This window comes from Erpetoichthys calabaricus, chromosome 2 (assembly GCF_900747795.2).
Source record: "Erpetoichthys calabaricus chromosome 2, fErpCal1.3, whole genome shotgun sequence".
Lineage (NCBI taxonomy): Eukaryota > Metazoa > Chordata > Cladistia > Polypteriformes > Polypteridae > Erpetoichthys > Erpetoichthys calabaricus.
The window spans coordinates 132,489,510-132,507,832 of NC_041395.2; the positions used below are offsets into that span (position 1 = coordinate 132,489,510).

At 36.7% G+C, this 18,323-nt stretch overlaps 1 protein-coding gene across 1 annotated transcript; it reads left to right on the forward strand.

The window, feature by feature from the left end:
• The first annotated feature begins 389 nt into the window (after positions 1-389).
• Positions 390-4,772, forward strand: LOC114643331 (extracellular calcium-sensing receptor-like). Its single transcript, XM_028791928.2, has 5 exons — positions 390-684; positions 1,028-1,819; positions 2,252-2,479; positions 2,607-2,730; positions 3,586-4,772. Exons 1-5 carry the CDS (start codon positions 424-426, stop codon positions 4,497-4,499), a joined length of 2,319 nt encoding a protein of 772 aa, XP_028647761.2. The 5' UTR covers positions 390-423; the 3' UTR covers positions 4,500-4,772.
• The last annotated feature ends 13,551 nt before the right edge of the window (positions 4,773-18,323 follow it).

Consider the following 18,323-nt stretch of genomic DNA (forward strand, 5'->3'; position numbering starts at 1 on the left):
TTAGGCAAATTAGATAGAATCTTTGTTACCTTCAGGCAGAACACTATATAAACTCAGTCAATTCTTGCTCTTTATTTTTAGTGTCATGTAATTTACTCAAAGACATGTTTCTGAGAATTATTGTGCTGGCTCTTTCAGTAGAGGGTGAAGATTTGTTTTGCAAATTATGGGGAAATCCTGATATTCCTCTTCTTTCAAAGACTGGTGACTTCATGCTAGGTGGAGTTTTCACACTTCATAATAACATTATAGCATCCAAACCTACACTTCAGTCAAAACCTGAAGCATTTACCTGTATAGGGTGAGTATTCTGTCTATCTATATAAAATACACAAGCTATGAAGTTACATTTAAAAACTAAGTCAAAGTTTCTTTTTCTATTTTAAAAGTTTAAATTATAGAGGATATCAGTTTGCTGAAGCAATGATCTTTGCAATTGAGGAAATAAACAACAGAACAGATATTTTGCCTAATGTGTCACTAGGATATAAGATATATGATGCTTGTGGTACTATTTCTTTGGCAATCAAAGCTGCAATGGCACTAATAAGTGGAGCTGGAGAAGCACAATCATCAACGCTGTCATGTTCTCAACAGTCTAGCATTCATGCAATCATAGGGGAGTCTGCATCTTCCCCAACTATTGGTATTGCTACGCTTGTTGGCCAATTTAACATTCCAGTGGTAAGAAACAGTGAATCATTAATATTATAGACAGGTTTTTCAGTAACTTTTTACAATTTTAATTACTATAAAAGTATAATTTTCCAATAAATTTTAAATATTATAGTAAAGTTGTAAAAAGGTTTTGGCAATCAAAAATAAATATTGAATGGATTTGCCATAAACATGTAACAGTATTAAATATTTCTATATAGTTAATCAGTTGTTTTCCTAATATACTATCATGATATACTGAAAGTGTTTACAAATGATATATTTTATATATAATGTATGTGTATTTATATATACATATATATATATATATATATATATATACATAATATAACCGGTTTCATTTTCACAGATCAGTCATTTTGCTACTTGTGCTTGTCTCAGCAACAGGAAAGAGTTTCCCACTTTTTTCAGAACAATACCAAGTGATTATTATCAAAGCAGAGCACTGGCACAACTTGTCAAACACTTTGGATGGACCTGGGTAGGAACAATAAGAAGTGACAATGACTACGGCAAGTCTGGTATGGCCACCTTTATAGAAGCAGCCCAGAAGGAAGGAATTTGCATTGAATATTCTGAAGTTATTTACAGAACCAATCCAAGAGAAACATTTCTTAAAACAGTTGAAGTAATTAAAATGGTTTCTTCAAAGATCATTGTAGCTTTTGCATCTTTCATAGACATGGAATTATTAATGAAGGAACTGCTTCTTCAAAACATAACGGGTTTACAGTGGGTAGGCAGTGAGTCCTGGGTGTCTGACAAAAATGTAGCAACTAAAGAAAACTACAGAATTTTTAAAGGCGCAATTGGTTTTTCAAATGCTAATGCAGCAATGCCAGGACTAAAAGAATTTTTACTCTCAGCTCATCCATCTAGCACTCCAGGCAATACAGGTTTGATTCAATTTTGGGAAAATATATTTGATTGCAGTTTCAATAATACAACCTCTAAAATCTGCACAGGATCAGAGAATCTACAGCAAGTAAATAATCTGTACACTGATGTTTCTGAACTAAGAATTACATATAATGTGTACAAAGCTGTATATGCTGTAGCATATGCGCTCCACGACCTTCTAGTTTGCCAGGATAATCAAGGACCCTGCACAGCGAACCAAAAAGATGAACTGCCACTGCAAGTAAGTAGTTTGTCATGTAGCATTTATGTATTTTTCTAACCTTAATTTAACCAAGGTATTGAACATTTTAATTTATGTGTTTAAATTTAGTTACATTTATTGTTTTCATAAACAATTCAGTTCTTTTCCACTTAAATAATGTTGGTTACAAAATCCTCTTAAAGTCATAGTAGGTTTAAAATAATTTTTCTTGACTCCTGCTCTAGTTACTGTTTTAGTGTAACAATTTAAAAATTTTAAGAAATATCTGTATTGTACTGTATATAGAAAAAGTTACTTAACAGTATGAATGTATGTAGTAACTTTGAATCTTTCAAATCTCTCTTTGATGTTAACTTTCAAAAATGTTTGGCAAACAAAAACTGATGAACTGTTGGACTGAGTGGCCTGTTCTTATCTTCTTTCTATGATCACAATATTTTAATATAATAGGTATTGCAATACCTGCAGAAGGTTAATTTTAGTGCAAACAATGGTGAATACGTAAATTTTGACATTAATGGAGATCCTCCCGCAAGATATGAATTGGTGAATTGGCAGCTTAGCATAAATGGAATCATAGAGTTTGTGACAATTGGATTTTATGATGCATCTTTACCAGAAGGAAAGCAATTCATTATGAAGAACAAGAGCATTGTGTGGGCCAATAATGACAACAAGGTGATCTGTTTTATTTTAGCTTTGTTTGAATAAAGGACAACATTTAGTATGATGTAATTTTATGAGCTTCATTACTGTATGATTCAGAACTGTATATTTTTATTTTTTGTTTTACTTATTACGCTAGATTCCAAAATCGGTATGCAGTGAAAGCTGTCATCCTGGTACACGTAAAGCTACGCAAAGAGGGAAACCAATCTGTTGTTTTGATTGCCTTCCATGTGCAGAAGGAGAAATTAGCAATAACACAGGTAATGATCTGACTACATAAATACACAAACTATTTAGTTATACTTATCCCTTTCCATAACCTGCTTTGTAAAGAACGTGGTTAAGAAGACTTGGAATGTATCTTAGCAGAACTGAACATAATCCCGGAACCAATCCTGGACAGGATGTTATTCCTTCACAGGCTGCCTAATCTGGATGGTAAACATAGGTTTGGAAGTAGTCAAATTGAATATATATCAGCTTATATTTTTAGATCCAAAAATACTAACAAAATATACCTTGTAATACTGGAACTATTATTGAGAAGCAGGAATGTCTTTTTGTGAATGAATAAACATCATTGTAAACATCTTTTACTGTAGCACTCTCGGACACCTACTTGATGGAAGAGATCTGCATACGTTTTGTGACATTGTAATGTGCTGAGAAAGCCAAATGGATCACTGTCTAGCACAAAAGTCTGCTTTTTTCACTTCTTCCATAGTTTGTACTCTTGAAGCAGTAAAAAATGAAAAAAGAACGATCAAAAACAAATCTTATGAAAAGTCATTTTCTTTTTTCATCCTTTGTTAAATTGTTATTATATAAGCACTTCAATTTAACAGTAGAAGACAACTGTTTGATTTACAGTATGATACATTTCTGCTAAGGTTTCAAGAGAAAAACTACTAGACTGTTCCCAAATTAAATGCAACATTGGAGTTTTATTGTGTTGTATGTTTTTAGCTACATATTGTACAGAACTTTCCTTCCACAATAGTTAGTCAAAATATAAAAATAATATAATTCTCTATTTTCTAATTATCAGTAAATCAACATTGTCCAAATGTTCCTCAAGATGGCTAGTTCATGATATTCTTAACTTTTATTTACAGATGCAGTTCACTGTATGAAGTGTCCCTTGGAATACCGGGCCAATGAAGAGAAAGACCAGTGCATTTTGAAGGACATTGAATTTTTGTCTTATGATGAAATAATGGGGATGATATTAATTATATTTGCTTTGTTAGGAGCTTCTCTAACTTCTGTGGTTGCTGTTGTATTTTTCAAGTTCAGAGATACTCCGATTGTGAAAGCTAATAATTCAGAACTAAGCTTTCTTCTTCTTTTTTCATTGACACTGTGTTTTCTGTGCTCACTTACATTTATCAGGGAGCCCACTCAGTGGTCCTGCATGTTACGACACACAGCTTTTGGGATCACATTTGTTCTTTGCATCTCGTGTGTTCTGGGGAAAACAATAGTTGTGCTTATGGCTTTTAGAGCAACAATGCCTGGTAGCAAAATAATGAAATGCTTTGGACCAACTCAGCAGCGGTTAAGCGTTTTATCTCTTACACTTTTACAGACTTTGACATGTATCATTTGGTTAGTAAAATATCCTCCATTACCTCACAAAAACATGAACTCTAATAAAGAAGTAATCATTTTAGAATGTGAAATGGGATCCCCAGTAGCTTTTTATCTAGTGTTAGGATATATTGGGGTGTTAGCAGTCATGTGTTTTGTTCTAGCTTTTCTTGCTCGAAAATTACCAGATAACTTTAATGAGGCAAAATTCATCACATTCAGCATGCTGGTATTCTGTGCTGTTTGGATCACTTTTATTCCATCTTACATAAGCTCTCCTGGAAAGTATACAGTAGCTGTTGAGGTATTTGCTATTCTGGCATCAAGCTTTGGCTTACTTCTCTGTATTTTTGTTCCAAAATGTTATATCGTTCTGCTGAAACCAGATAGAAATTCAAAAAAGCATGTAATCGGTAAAATGCAGTCAAAATCGCTTTGACATCTACATTTGAAAAACCATGATATAGAAGACACAATCAGTGACAATTTTTTAAACCACTGATTACATAGCAAACCAAATTGAAATTGAGAAAAATCTCAAGTTGTACACCAAGGTAATCAAATTATTTTTACAACTGTTAAAATGAATAGTATATATAATTTAACAAGTCTGCTTTAAAAATATCTAAAATGCTATGTTGGGGCTCCAGTCCCCCCAGCATTTATGTAGATTAGCTGGACTTATTAATTGATGGAACAATTAATGAAATGGACTGTGAAACATCTAAAACAATTTTTATCAGATTACAATACAATTTATAGTTAATTTTGATATGTCTGCATTCTAACATAAGTAACTTCCTGCTCATTTCAAGATGTGTCAATATGATACCCAATGGCAATTCATATAACGTAAATGTAATTTTCAATTTTATGATAATGTCAACACATAAATTAAAATATTTCACTATAAATCACAATTATGTTAAGATAGCTTAAATACATTTGAGATATTTTGGAACATTACATGATCTGAAGCACATTTTTACATTTCTCATATTTATTGACATCTTAAATTGAATTCCTTTAATGTCAGATATTTCTTAATCGTATATAAAGATATCTAAAAACATATCAAATATCTAAAATTAATTTAAGAAAGTTTAAAATTAATTATATAAAAGAAATTAATATTCATTTTCATGTATCTCAAATGTGGCTTATATATGCTTTGCGTTCAAATACCTAACCAGTCATGTCTCCCCATGTTTTTTTTCTTGGGTAAATACTGTAGGTATCAAAAATCTGAACTGCATTTTAATATTAATCAAGTTAACTTACAGATATTTGAAAGTAATAATGTTTGTTAGTGTGGTATAAAAATGAAGACATATGCCAATAAGTAATCTATATGCTGTAGATGAAATAATAGATATTAGATTATGGTCGCTCAACCCAAAGGTATAAGAAGAACCAGAAAGTAATATAAGAGACTTTTATTTCATATAAGTCTTTTGGGTGTAAACCAAAGAACCAACCTGAGTGACATTATGCATTGATTGACACTGTATGTGCATTCAGTAGTTTATAAAATGAATCTCTATTCTTTTTTTCTCTGATCATTCTGACTATGCTGTAACAGTCTGCTTTTGATGAATGCTCCCTTTTAAGGCATTTTGGCAAGGAGTAATTAAAAGATACAATGAACAGCTTTCCTTCTGCTTGATTACTGGTTTATCCTGTTAGAGGATGTTTCTTTCTTTAACACTAGAATTACCAAAGCCTACGAAAAAACTCGTAAACCCGGCCCACCTTAAATCCGTTCGCACCTCTCCGTCAGCATCTTCTGTGTTGTAAATGTGTCGATAAGTGCAAGCAGCCTACTATCCCATCCTCCCACCGCCCCAGAAACACCAACAAGCTCTCTCAGCTCAAATCTTGTTTATCTGGGAGTGAGTTACCAGGAGCTGTACAGTGTAAATAATATATTGTTATTTGGAACACATACAGTTCATGTGTGTTCCATGTCTACAAAGACCTATGTAAGTATAGCATGACAGAAATATTGAACACAGACATAAAAGACAAACATTTTTCATGTTTTAGTACTAACAACAAAATTTTGACATGAAGTGTATAATGTGTGAAGACTGAAGTCCAAATATCAAATAAGCACTTTCACAAAAGGTACAAGTATAACTTAACAAGTGCGCTTTTATTGAAGACTATAACCGAAGAAAATGAAATCAGGTTAGTGTACCTCACTGTCATGACTGCGTTGGTAGTACAGCGGTAAGATCTGCTGACTCATAATCAACAGGTCGTGGGTTCAAGCCTTGCCACGTCACACAATAAACGTTTTGAGTAGTGAGCTGCTCTTATTGTTATTATTATACAATAAAAACATACATTTTATTGAGTCTGTAACAGCCGGTGTAAAATGAATGGTACTTGTAAAGGTTAGCTTTTTTTTTATTCAGTTTTATTCTCTCAGTCAGGTTCACGCTTGCCCCGATCTGACACTGCTGTTTTCAAATAAAGATGTGCTATAGCAGAGGTGAACTCAGATGAGGACGAGGGTTCTACATTGGAGAAAGAGAACAGAAGCCCTCCCCTCAAGAAATGTCCACTCACACATAAGAACAACACAGCTGCACCAGGCGTAAAGGTAGCTTTCACCATATGTCTAATAGGAGTTCCCATTTCCTTGGCAGTATGTCATATACAGTAGTGTATTTCAATAAAACTATAATCAAAATGGGTTTACATATTGAAAGTTGATGTGACTTGTTCAAGAGCAAATATCTCTTACCTCTTTTCTGATCTTCCTGGGATGTGCTGGCAGTCAGGAACATTTGGCCTTCCTTTTGGATTATGTAGTATATGATTTGCCTCTTGCCCTGTTCTAAAAACAAAACAACATGAACTCTGAAGCACCCTAATCAACTGTACTTTCAACACTTTTCTCACAAGAAGATAGTGTGAAATGTGACAATAAAGCCTCAACAAGTTCTGACTCACTTTAGTACCGTATGTTATGTCACCAGAGAAAACTCCCCAACATACAATACCATGTCTAAAACAGCATTCATTGAGACACCTTTCAATCTAATGCTGCATACCTCATCTCAACAGATGATATATCTGACAAGCATAGTTGGGAAATCCATTAAGTATTTGCTGTGACATATTCACATTCCTGTTTTATATGTGTCTTTCTGGAGAATGGAACAATCATGTTTAAGTATGAGCATGACTGTGACTGGGTATCAAACACCTACTCCCATCTATTCATCTCCTAAACCCGCTTATCCAGATCAGGGCTGCAAGGAAGCTGAATTCTATTCCAGCAAGCATCTGGCACAGGGCCTGTAAATCTGCTCCTTCCCGTAGAGGATTAGAAACAGCCAGACCTTACTCTGATAGTAAGAAGCAGAAGGCAAGAAACAATGAGCAATTTTAATATGCTACATAATTGTTTTTTTCATTCTTCCTAAAGAAGTTACTGTACAACTATTATATAACTGCAATGAGCTATAGTTTATATAATTCTAATAAGAAGTGAAACAACAGAATACAGGTATATTGGAAGTATATTCTTTTTGGTTTAAATTATTTTATATTTACAGATTCAATTCACTGCTTGAAGTGTCCTTTGCATTACAAGACCAACGAACAGAAGGACCAGTGCATTATGAAGGACACAGAATTTTTATCTTATGAAGAAATCATGGGGAAAAATTTAATAATATTTTCTTTGCTGGGGGCTTTCTTAACATTAGCAGTAATTGCTGTATTTTTCAAGTTCAGAGATAATCCTATTGTAAAGGCTAATAATTCTGAACTAAGTTTTCTTCTTCTTTTTTCATTGACACTGTGTTTTCTGTGCTCACTTACATTTATCGGGGAACCCACTGAGTGGGGAGGAATCCATGGTTTGAAGTAACTGATTATTATATCAGTGGTAGTGACCTATATCCATCCATTTTCCAACCCGCTGAATCCGAACACATGGTAACGGGGGCCAATCCCAGCCAACACAGGGCAGGAACCAATCCCAGGCAGGGTGCCAACCCACCGCAGGACACACACACAAAGGCCAATTTAGAATCGCCAATCCACCTAATCTGCATGTCTTTGGGAGGAAACCAGAGCGCCCAGAGGAAACCCATGCAGACACGGGGAGAACATGCAAACTCCACGCAGGGAGGACCCGGGAAGCGAACCCAGGTCCCCAGATCTCCCAACTGCGAGGCAGCAGCGCTACCCACAGATTTTCTGTGGTCCTGCATGTTACGACACACAACCTTTGAGATCACATTTGTCCTGTGCATTTCATGTGTTCTGGTAAAAACAATAGTTGTCCTGATGGCATTCAGAGTGACAAGGCCAGGAAGTAATATAACAAAATACTTTGGACCAACACAACAGCGTATCAGTGTTCTAATTTTCACTATTATTCAGGCACTAGCAAAATACCCGCGCTTTGCAGTGGCGAAGTACTGCCTTAAAATTGTTATTAAGAAGAAACGTAAACATTTTTAAACTGAGGGAAAATATACAAATAATTATTTGTTAAGGATCTCTTTGTATACCACGTTGTCAGTTCGGCTCTCTGGTTGTAATATGACCAAGCTGTGCGCTGAGTTTACTCTTGAGCATGCAACGTACAGTTGGCCATGTGAAAAGTAGTCCTGCCTCAAATCAATGCCAACCTTTTGTAGGGTTTGTCCCTGAGACTTATTAATTGTCATTGCGAAGCAGAGCCTTACTGGAAATTGGAGGCATTTGAATTGAAATGGGAGATCAGAGGGTATAACGGGGATGCGAGGAATAAAAACTCTCTCCCCTGAGCCACTGCCGGTAAAAATAGTTGCCTCAAATAGGTTCTTTGCAGACACATGACCTGAAGTCTTGTGCCTTTACAAAGTTTCGGTGGCTGTACGCAAATCCACAATCGGCTTTTTTGAGCCAAACCTATTGTTTTTGTATGAGCCGCTTTTTATTATTGGGATCGTACCTAAAAACAGAAGCTCTATTAACTTGTGGATCTGCGTGCGAATATTTAGCGGCAGCGTCTCTATTAAGTTGTGGATTTGCCTACGAGTATTTAGCGACAGCGTGTATATTAACTTGTGGATTTTTCTGCGAGTATTTGGCGGCAGCGTCACGAAGTTGTTTCCGTCTAGCTGCATCAGAAAATGTTCCACAGCGTCTGTCACGCCTCCTTTTTGGTTTGTTTCAATTACGTTAGTATTTGCAGGACTTGTTGTGTTGAAGTGACATTTGGCATCTGTCAAACGTTGTAAGCATACAACCAGTTTCATCGATAACTTCGCATCCAGCTTTTGAGAGTTGAAACATTCATAAACATCAAAGTGTCTACTACTCAAATCATCCACCTGTGAATCTAAGATGTTTAAGAGGCATTGGCGGTTCTCCAAACGTGTAAAATAGGCAGGCAGCCAACTACGTGGGAGGCGTGGGGATGGGGGATGCAATATAGGCAGGCAGCCAACTATGTGGGAGGCCGGGGGACGCAGGACGCAACCCTGCCTCACATGGCGACCAAGCTGCAGGCTATGGACGTATATATGTACGTAAGTAGGATTCAGTTATGACCGTTACGTGTAGAATTTCGAAATGAAACCTGCTTAACTTTTGTAAGTAAGCTGTAAGGAATGAGCCTGCCAAATTTCAGCCTTCTACCTACACGGGAAGTTGGAGAATTAGTGATGAGTGAGGGCTTTGCCTTTTATAAGTATAGATTAACCTGTATTATATGGTTAGCAGCATCTCCTCCTTTTCCAAAGAAAAATATGAAATCTAATAAGGAAAGAATTATTTTAGAGTGTGACATTGGGTCAATAATTGCATTTTATGCTGTGCTTGGATATATTGGCCTGTTATCAGTCATGTGCTTTGTTTTGGCTTTTCTTGCCCGTAAATTACCAGACAAGTTTAATGAGGCAAAATTCAATATATTCAGCATGCTGGTAATTTGCTGGTAATTTCACCATTGGATGCATATATTTTAATTTAATTTCAATTTCACTTTCACTTTTAGCGGGATCTACCACTCTCCTATACACAGACACAGCAGTCAGGTAGGGTCGTGGCCAGGTTAGTGGCCAAGTAAGCCTGTTCCCTGCATTTATAATATTCCTTGCATCACCCATTGATGACAGGCACTTACAGCGCCACCGCGATCAGCTCAGATTTGCTTCTCGCTGAGCCTCTGCAGTGCTGTGAGCCTGTGGTTGCCCCGGCAATGAATAAGCAGTCAGAGTCCCAAAAGACTTTAGAAATCTCACATATATACAGAGTAAACAATGCATATGCCTATTTCCTATTTCCTATTAGTTCTAGTATATATTTAATGTGATATTTAGTTGGTAGGACTAAAAATGGAAAGACTTTCAAAATAAAGTACAAGAAAACTTCATTAAAAGTATGGAATACTCTCTAATGTAAATTCATATTAGGAAAAAAATAAGAAACTAATTTAATGAACAAATGCTTAAATATAAAACATTAACCAAATAAACTTGAATATTACAGAAACAGTGCACCCCAAATGATTGCAGATCATAAAGGATAAAAAATAGTGTGCAACAGACCTGACCACTGGCATTTAGATTTAGATTTAACATTGATTTTCAAGAGGACAGTGTAACAGGGTAACTTAGAAGAAGAAAAGGCACAGACGTTTTAAGAGCCAGCCACCTATGCATTTTCAAGACATCCTCTTTCCTCATGGTGAACATAAAGCAACACATACTGTTGCATTTCAACTTAATTAAACATACACCTTCACAGAAAGTATCAAACCACAGGGCTGGTCCATGAAATCAAAAGAAACTGGTAACTATGGGGTGGAAAGGATAAAAACATCTTACAGTCACAGGTGGTAAGGGTCTATTTCTAGAAAGCAGTTAATTTAACTTGTTAATTCCTAAGGTGCTTAACTTAAACATCCAAACTTTTTCTGATGTTTATTACAGACAACTCCCCTTGAGAGCAGTTTCACAAACCTCTAACAAGGTATATTGTTAGTATCATACAAATTTATGATTTTTCACAAAATGACAAGAAACTGTGTGTTTTAAAGTGGCTGTTTTTGTTAGTTTTGTGCTCAAACATTCTAAGATTTATTGACCATAATGTTTTCCTGGACTCGAATCCAAGCTTATATCATTAGAAAAGAGTTGCATACATCTGGTCGGTGAGAATATACTCCAAACTATTCTCTAAATCTTCCAGCACTTACTATCAAATTTCTTAATATCATTCTTATCCCCCATCTTTTGGATGATGACGCCTTGCTTTTTAAAACTCCTATATCCCTATTAAAACCAAACAGAGCACAGCTTCCCACAAATGATGGGAGAGCCCCTGGTTCAATGGTTTGCTGCTGGAATTGTGTTGTAAGTAGCTATGTCACATGTTGAGAAAGGCCTTCTCATTTGGACACCTGAACCCAACCATTAATATGGTTATTATCATGGCCTTTGGCAAAAAATTACTACCCATTGTTGATTAATATATGTTTCAGGGAGCTGGAAATAGTCCTGACAATGTGACACACGCCAAGCGCATGCCTCACACATGTAGACATTCACACTTGCTTATACCATCCCAGTTAAACTTAACTAGCATGTCTTTAAGATGATTAAAGAAACTGGAGAAGTAAATGGAGGAAGGAAACTGAAAGACAGAGCAACAAAAAGAAAATAGTAAGTAAAAAAAGAGAAGTTGCGTTAATATAGTCTTTACAGTCAGTCTTTAGGTACCTTTTTTTAAATGAAATTGAGGTACTGTTTTAAAATGAATAGTCTACATTGAGCAGTCTCACAAATGAAATTAGGTCCTTTGAATTTAACACAGGCAAACTACCTTTTCTTTACTTCATCCAAGCATCCATTGCTGTTTGTGTGGAACCACATGACTTAAGATGTACACCACTTTTCTCCTTTCTGACCTTGCTGGGCTGGGCTGGATTCCTGGAATATTTGGTCATCTTTCCATAGGTTGTGTTTCTGGTGATGTCCAGAAAAAGAGAGCAAAACAGAGTCTGCAGCATCTGAAGTTTTCAATCCATTTTATATACAACACATTTTTTCATAAATAGGAAAGAAAATGGTGACAATAGTGCTCAATAAATTTCTGACTCCAAGGGACATCCATTTTAGTGCAGCATGTTCCACCACCAAAGTAAATTCCCTCCCCAACAGAAGATGCTATGTTTACACCACTATCCACCAGGAATAACCTGGCCATTGGGATTATCAGGACAACTGCCAGAGGGCTACTCTTAATTGGACTAAGTAGCTTGCAACAAGCTGTGAGACAAACAGAAAGAAAGAGCAAATGAGTGAAAGACAAAGAGAGGGAGAAACATAACATGAGTGGCCCACACTGCATCCTCAGTGCATTTATTTGTACAATCACACAAACCTACTAACCTCTGGGCTATCTCCCACTGCCCTTAACTAGGGATCATGCAAAGAACAAGAAAGTGTGAGATACAGAGAAGAAGAAAAATTAAGAAAATATATTTGAAAAAGAAAAGAAATAAAGAACATACATAAGACAAACAAAAAGCTGCTTCAGGATGTTAAAGACCAAGAAAAACATGAAAATAATTGCTTTGTGGCTGCCTTTAAAGGTATGCTAGAAAAAAATTGAAGAACAAATTATGGAAAATGCATCTAAGTTTGAGAGTAAATTTACAGTACTTGGCACTCAGTTGGAAGACGTTAAGCAAACGTTTGCGACTCGTACTGAAACAGCTGAACAACTTCCATCTACCACTGACAGAAAAGCAATGGCTGCAAATTCTGAATGCAAAGTGCTTGGAAACAGACTAGCTGCACTGGAAGATGGATGCAGAAGGAATAATATCAGAATCGAAGGTCTCCCTGAGAATTATGAAAGTCCAAACCCAGTGAAATTCATAGCTGAACTATTCTCTAAAATAACTGGAGAGGACTTCAAATCAGACACCGAGATAGCAGCAGCTTACTGCATACGGGGATGAAATCCGTCTAAACCTAGTACTCTCATCGTGTGTTTTGAAAAAGTACAGTTTAAACTTCATATAATGTTGATTCTCAGACAAAAACAAGAGATTATATTTGAAAATAACCACATTCATATTTTCCTGGATTTCTCACCTTCAACAGCAGCTAAACAGTGCTTACGGAAAGCCGAGATCAGATAAAGCCTTTTGTATCCTGCCAAACTGAAAGTGGACATTAAAGGTAAGCTATATGTTTTTACTTCTACGGAGGAAGCAGAAAAAGAGCCAAAAAAACTGATCCCGACACATTTTTGAAATACGATTGTCGGTCGCATTCTATTCAGGCATGACAAAGAAGATCTTACCGGTTGTTTGATCCGCCTGCAATGATACTAATACCAGTATTGTACATCCTATTTACTTCTTGGTCACTTTATGTTTATGTTTTAATTACAGTTACACGTGTATATGTATATATGTGTATGTATGTATGTGTACCTTTTTTTTTTTTTTTTTTTACATCATACCCTTGGTTTATTGCATTAGGGCTTACTATACTTATCCAGGGCTACTGTTTAACATCATTCCCTGGGTTTACTCTGTCAAAACTGTTTAAGATTATACTTTATGCTTATGCTTATAGTATTTGGACTGTATTGTCAATAGATATCTCTATTTTGATCCTTAATAATAAATAATTCATTACATTTATATAGCACTTTTCGCAGTACTCAAAGCACTATCCTCACTGGGAGGAACCAGGAAACAAACCCACAATCTCCCACAGTCTCCTTACTGCAAAGCAGCAGCACTACCACTGCGCCACCTGTTAGGACTTATACACCACTGCTGGGGGGCTTGTTTTGTTTTGGACGTGCTCTGTCTCTAGTTATGTCAGAGGAATGGGACTTTGTGAAGTGTGGTCTAGCCTCATGTTGGTTGGCAAAATGGATGGGTGGGGGGACTAGGGGGAGAGAGAAAGAGAGCAAGCTACCTCTAATCTATTTTTTTAACCTTTATATTTATAAGTGCCAACACAACATTAGGCTTCATGGCAATAACTCCAGGGAAAACTGGAAATTAAGGTCAAAGCTGTTTTATTTTAAGTTAAGACTACACAATGACAGCAAAAGCTCAGAAGGGAAGGGGTAAGCTGAAAAAATAAGGGAAAGATTATCGGTTTATTTGGACTTTTCCAGGGCGAGTGTCACAGGTGTCTGGTCACACTTATAGGTAATCTAACTTAGACACCATTAAAATATCCGACTACGCCACCCAGTTTTATTAAGAGACTGGGAACTCCTGAAATTTACCAATAATAGCACACAGGTTTCTTTAAATTGGGCGGTGAGTAAACACACAATGAAAGACACAACAGTAATTTCAGAAAAAGGCAACAGTAAGTTCTATTGTACAAGACAATATAAGGTACATTAAAAAGATAAATGAACATAACAGAACATAAACATATCAGGAATTAATTTCCTTTTTTTAAAAGGAAAATACACAGTCCACACTCAAAGTCCATAAAAACAAGAATTGGAGGATACAACCTTTAGTGGTGCCGAGTCCAGTTTGGGCACTGTGTTACCCCAACACTTAATTGTTCATGGATGCACTCTGTTCCCCGGCAGAAGTTGTGTCAAATTAATGGCTCCCTGTCAGCGTCTCTTCGTTGTTCCTTTTTCTTCCACTCTGGGCTCCTTGTGTGGCTGGGACCTAGGCATGCCTCATTTCTCTTCTGTCAGCTTCGCTTGGTCCTCTCATGCGGCTTCCCTCTTTCGCTGGACCCACAACTGGCATCTCCTTGTGGAGCTGTCTCTTCCTCCCTGGAAGTAAATGTTGCCGTCCTTGTGCCTCACGTCGTGCCAGCCAGGTACCCTTGTGTGCCTGCGAGCCCCTGTGCCCTGTCCGAGTGTCTTGGCAGCGTTTCCTGTGGACTCTCCCCCTTCTGCCTTCTGCTGGCCAGCAGTTTATATTTACTTCACCCCTCTGTTGTCAGTCCTGGACAAACAGTTTAATCAATGGCACATCTAAATTGCCTGGGTTTAACAATTAATAAAAACACAAGTTAACAAAATGTATGGTTACCAAACATTAATAAGTACAGATATGCTGATTAGAAACCAACATTTCCAAGCCAGGTAAATACAGGCATCTTCCAAGGCCAGACTTCAAAGCAGTGACTCCCTTGCAAGGCAGCAAATACCATTAATAAGTACAGACATGCTGAGTAGAAACCAATATTTCCAAGCCAGGTAAATACAGACATCCTCCTTAATAAGTACAGATATGCTGATTAGAAACCAATGTTTCCAAGCCAGATAAATACAAACATTCTCTAAGGCCAGACTTCAAAGCAGTGACTCCCTTACAAGACAGCAAATACCATTAATAAGTACAGATATGCTGATTAGAAACCAACATTTCCAAGCCAGGTAAATACAGACATTCTACCAAGGCCAGACTTCAAAGCAGTGACTCCCTTGCAGGACAGCAAATACCACTAATAAGTACAGATATGCTGATTAGAAACCAATATTTCCAAGCCAGGTAAATACAGATATTCTCTAAGGCCAAACTTCAAAGCAGTGATTCCCTTGCAGGACAGCAAATACCATTAATAAGTACAGATAGCCTTTTAACTTCTCACCCCCCAGTCCCAACAGTGGGTGCCTAATGGAACCACCCAGTGCACAAAAAAATGTAAAAGTGTCCCCCTCTGACACGAGGTTAAAGAGTTAAAGGGAGTGGAAGAGGTGGCTCTGGGGAGAAGCTTTATCCAAAAGTCCTCAGTAAAAGAATTTGCATCAATACCAACAATAAGATGAAAACCAACAAATGATAGAATGTTTTTACACATGCCAGAGAAGAAAGTACTTCTTTTCTTTTTTTTAAGTTTATTTTCAAAAAGCAGGACTTTACAATGGCAAGCTACTCAATCATACAAATTCTTACATAACAAATACAAGAATTACTTCAAAATCAGTACAGAGAAAACAAAAGAAAAATAGAAATACAGTACTTCTATGAGGCATGTGGGCATAAATCGAGCAGAAGGCAAGTTTTCTGCTAATCAGCTCAACAGATCCTTACATCATTGTCACATCCAAATGAAAGAATATTAACTTGTAATAATCTGCTAAGTAAAATCATAACCTCACTTTTATGGGTGGATACAAAAAACAAAGCAGCAACAAGATAACACTTGAGCGCACCATGCTGTTCATGTTTATATAGCAGTTGTGTTTCTTGAGAAAAGCTATTTGTGCCTTATTCTGCTGTAGCAGATCATTAACACTTGATCTCTTCTGTGGTGTAGAAAGAGCTCACATTCTGTGAGAGAAAATTAAGATTAGCCATTATTCCATAGAAAAGAAAAAGCTATAAGAAAGAATAGAAATTGAATATGCAAAATTGTAACAATGTTGTTGACTTTAATATAACTAAGGGGGTCACTGAGCATCTCTAAATACCCATCCTACTATGACCCCAACAAATATTTAAAAAAAAGCTACTGCCCTAATACAGGGAAAGTGCTGAACAAGGAAACCCACATCACTGTCTCCCCACCACTAACCCCTTGTAATAACAAAACACAATATCATTCAACCAAGAGCTCTCTATCTCAACTTGTGTGGAAGAATAATTTAGGGTAACATAGCATTCATCTTAAAGAAACAGCATAAATAAAGGGTTAATACATATCAGAAACCTGTTTGGGCATATCAGGGAACCAGATAAAGGTCAAGTGAACAACAAAGACAAGAATGTACCAGGAGCAGGTTGATGTAATAGACCAAATGTATGATTAAGAGATCAGCAGATGTCCTATAAACAGTAAAACTGAACAGTTGTCACATACATGGAGATTTCAATGTCTAAGCTAAGAGATATTGAACAAAGGATATAATGGAGAAAGACTTGTATTTAGGCTGGTTGTGCTCTATGCTAAATATCTAGTGTCTTTTAACTAATCAGAGTATGATATGTAAGCATTAATCAGCACTGGTTATGTAAATTTAGTTGTCAATAAGTGTGAGCTTCTGTTTTTTATTTTATTACCATTTTCTCATCATGGTTTAACCCTTTAACCGCCAACTCCCTAAATATTCCCCACGCCAGGCGAAATCTGAACAATTTTCGTTTTTTTACTTTTTTACATTTTTTTTACATTTTTTACATTTATTCAAGCAGTATTGACCACTAAATGTTGTGCAAGTTCTAGAAATGGGCAAACACATAATAAAGCACAAAATGTACCTTTTCTCAGGCTTCTGGATTTATTGTCAACTACAAAAACGGAACAGTCAAAAGTAATTCAAAAGTCAAAAGTAGTTCAGTCAATCATAGTTTCATTCCCAGTATTTGAGTTTGCTGTGCCACAGGCCAAAGCAGGGAACTGCACAAAGTCCTGGATTGCTGGGACACTTTGAGCAGAAGGTCTTGACGTCTCTACGCTGACCCTTCTTTGAACAGACATGACAGCGTTTTTCTGAAAGTCCAAAGTCCTTACATTCATCTGGCAACACTGCTGAAATACTACTCATAGGATCCTCTTTGCCAGTGTATACACGAAATCTATAAATGTAACCTGAATTCTCAGCTAAGCAAAACATCTTGATACCAAACCGTGCCCTTTTCAATGGTAGATACTGTCGAAACTGTAAGCGGCCCTTCCACGACAATAAACTTTCATCAACTGCAACTGACGGTCCTGGCATGTAGGGCAACTGAAATGCTTCAAATAAATGATCAATCAAAGGATGTAGCTTGAACAAGTGGTCGCGGTTTGGATCTTTCTTATCTGGCTCATTTCTGTTGTCATTCAAATGAAAGAATTTCAGCAGCAAAGAGAATCGGTTACGTGTCATGACAGCTGCAAAAATAGGTGTTGCATACATAGGATCTGTAGACCAGTACATCTCAATATCTGGTTTTCTGATTATTCCCATCAACATCAAAATCCCAATGAATTTTTCATTTCGTTTTCATCAGTGTCAAACCAAGCACGAACACGGGAATGTGGAGGTAAATTGGGATTTTTCTCAATAAACTGTGCTGCATACAGATTTGTCTGATGAACAAAATGTCTGATCAAATCAGGTGACACAAACAGCTCATAAAACTGCTCAGCAGTGTAATTGTTTACATCAACAATAAAGCCACACGTTCCCTCAAATGAATGCAGAAAAGGTAGTTCACCACGGGCAGTAGCCCAGCTGAGATGCTGGGGATACACCCACTCAGCGCCGCCATCCGATGCGTCTTCATTCACAGTACCATGCAGCGCACGTTGCT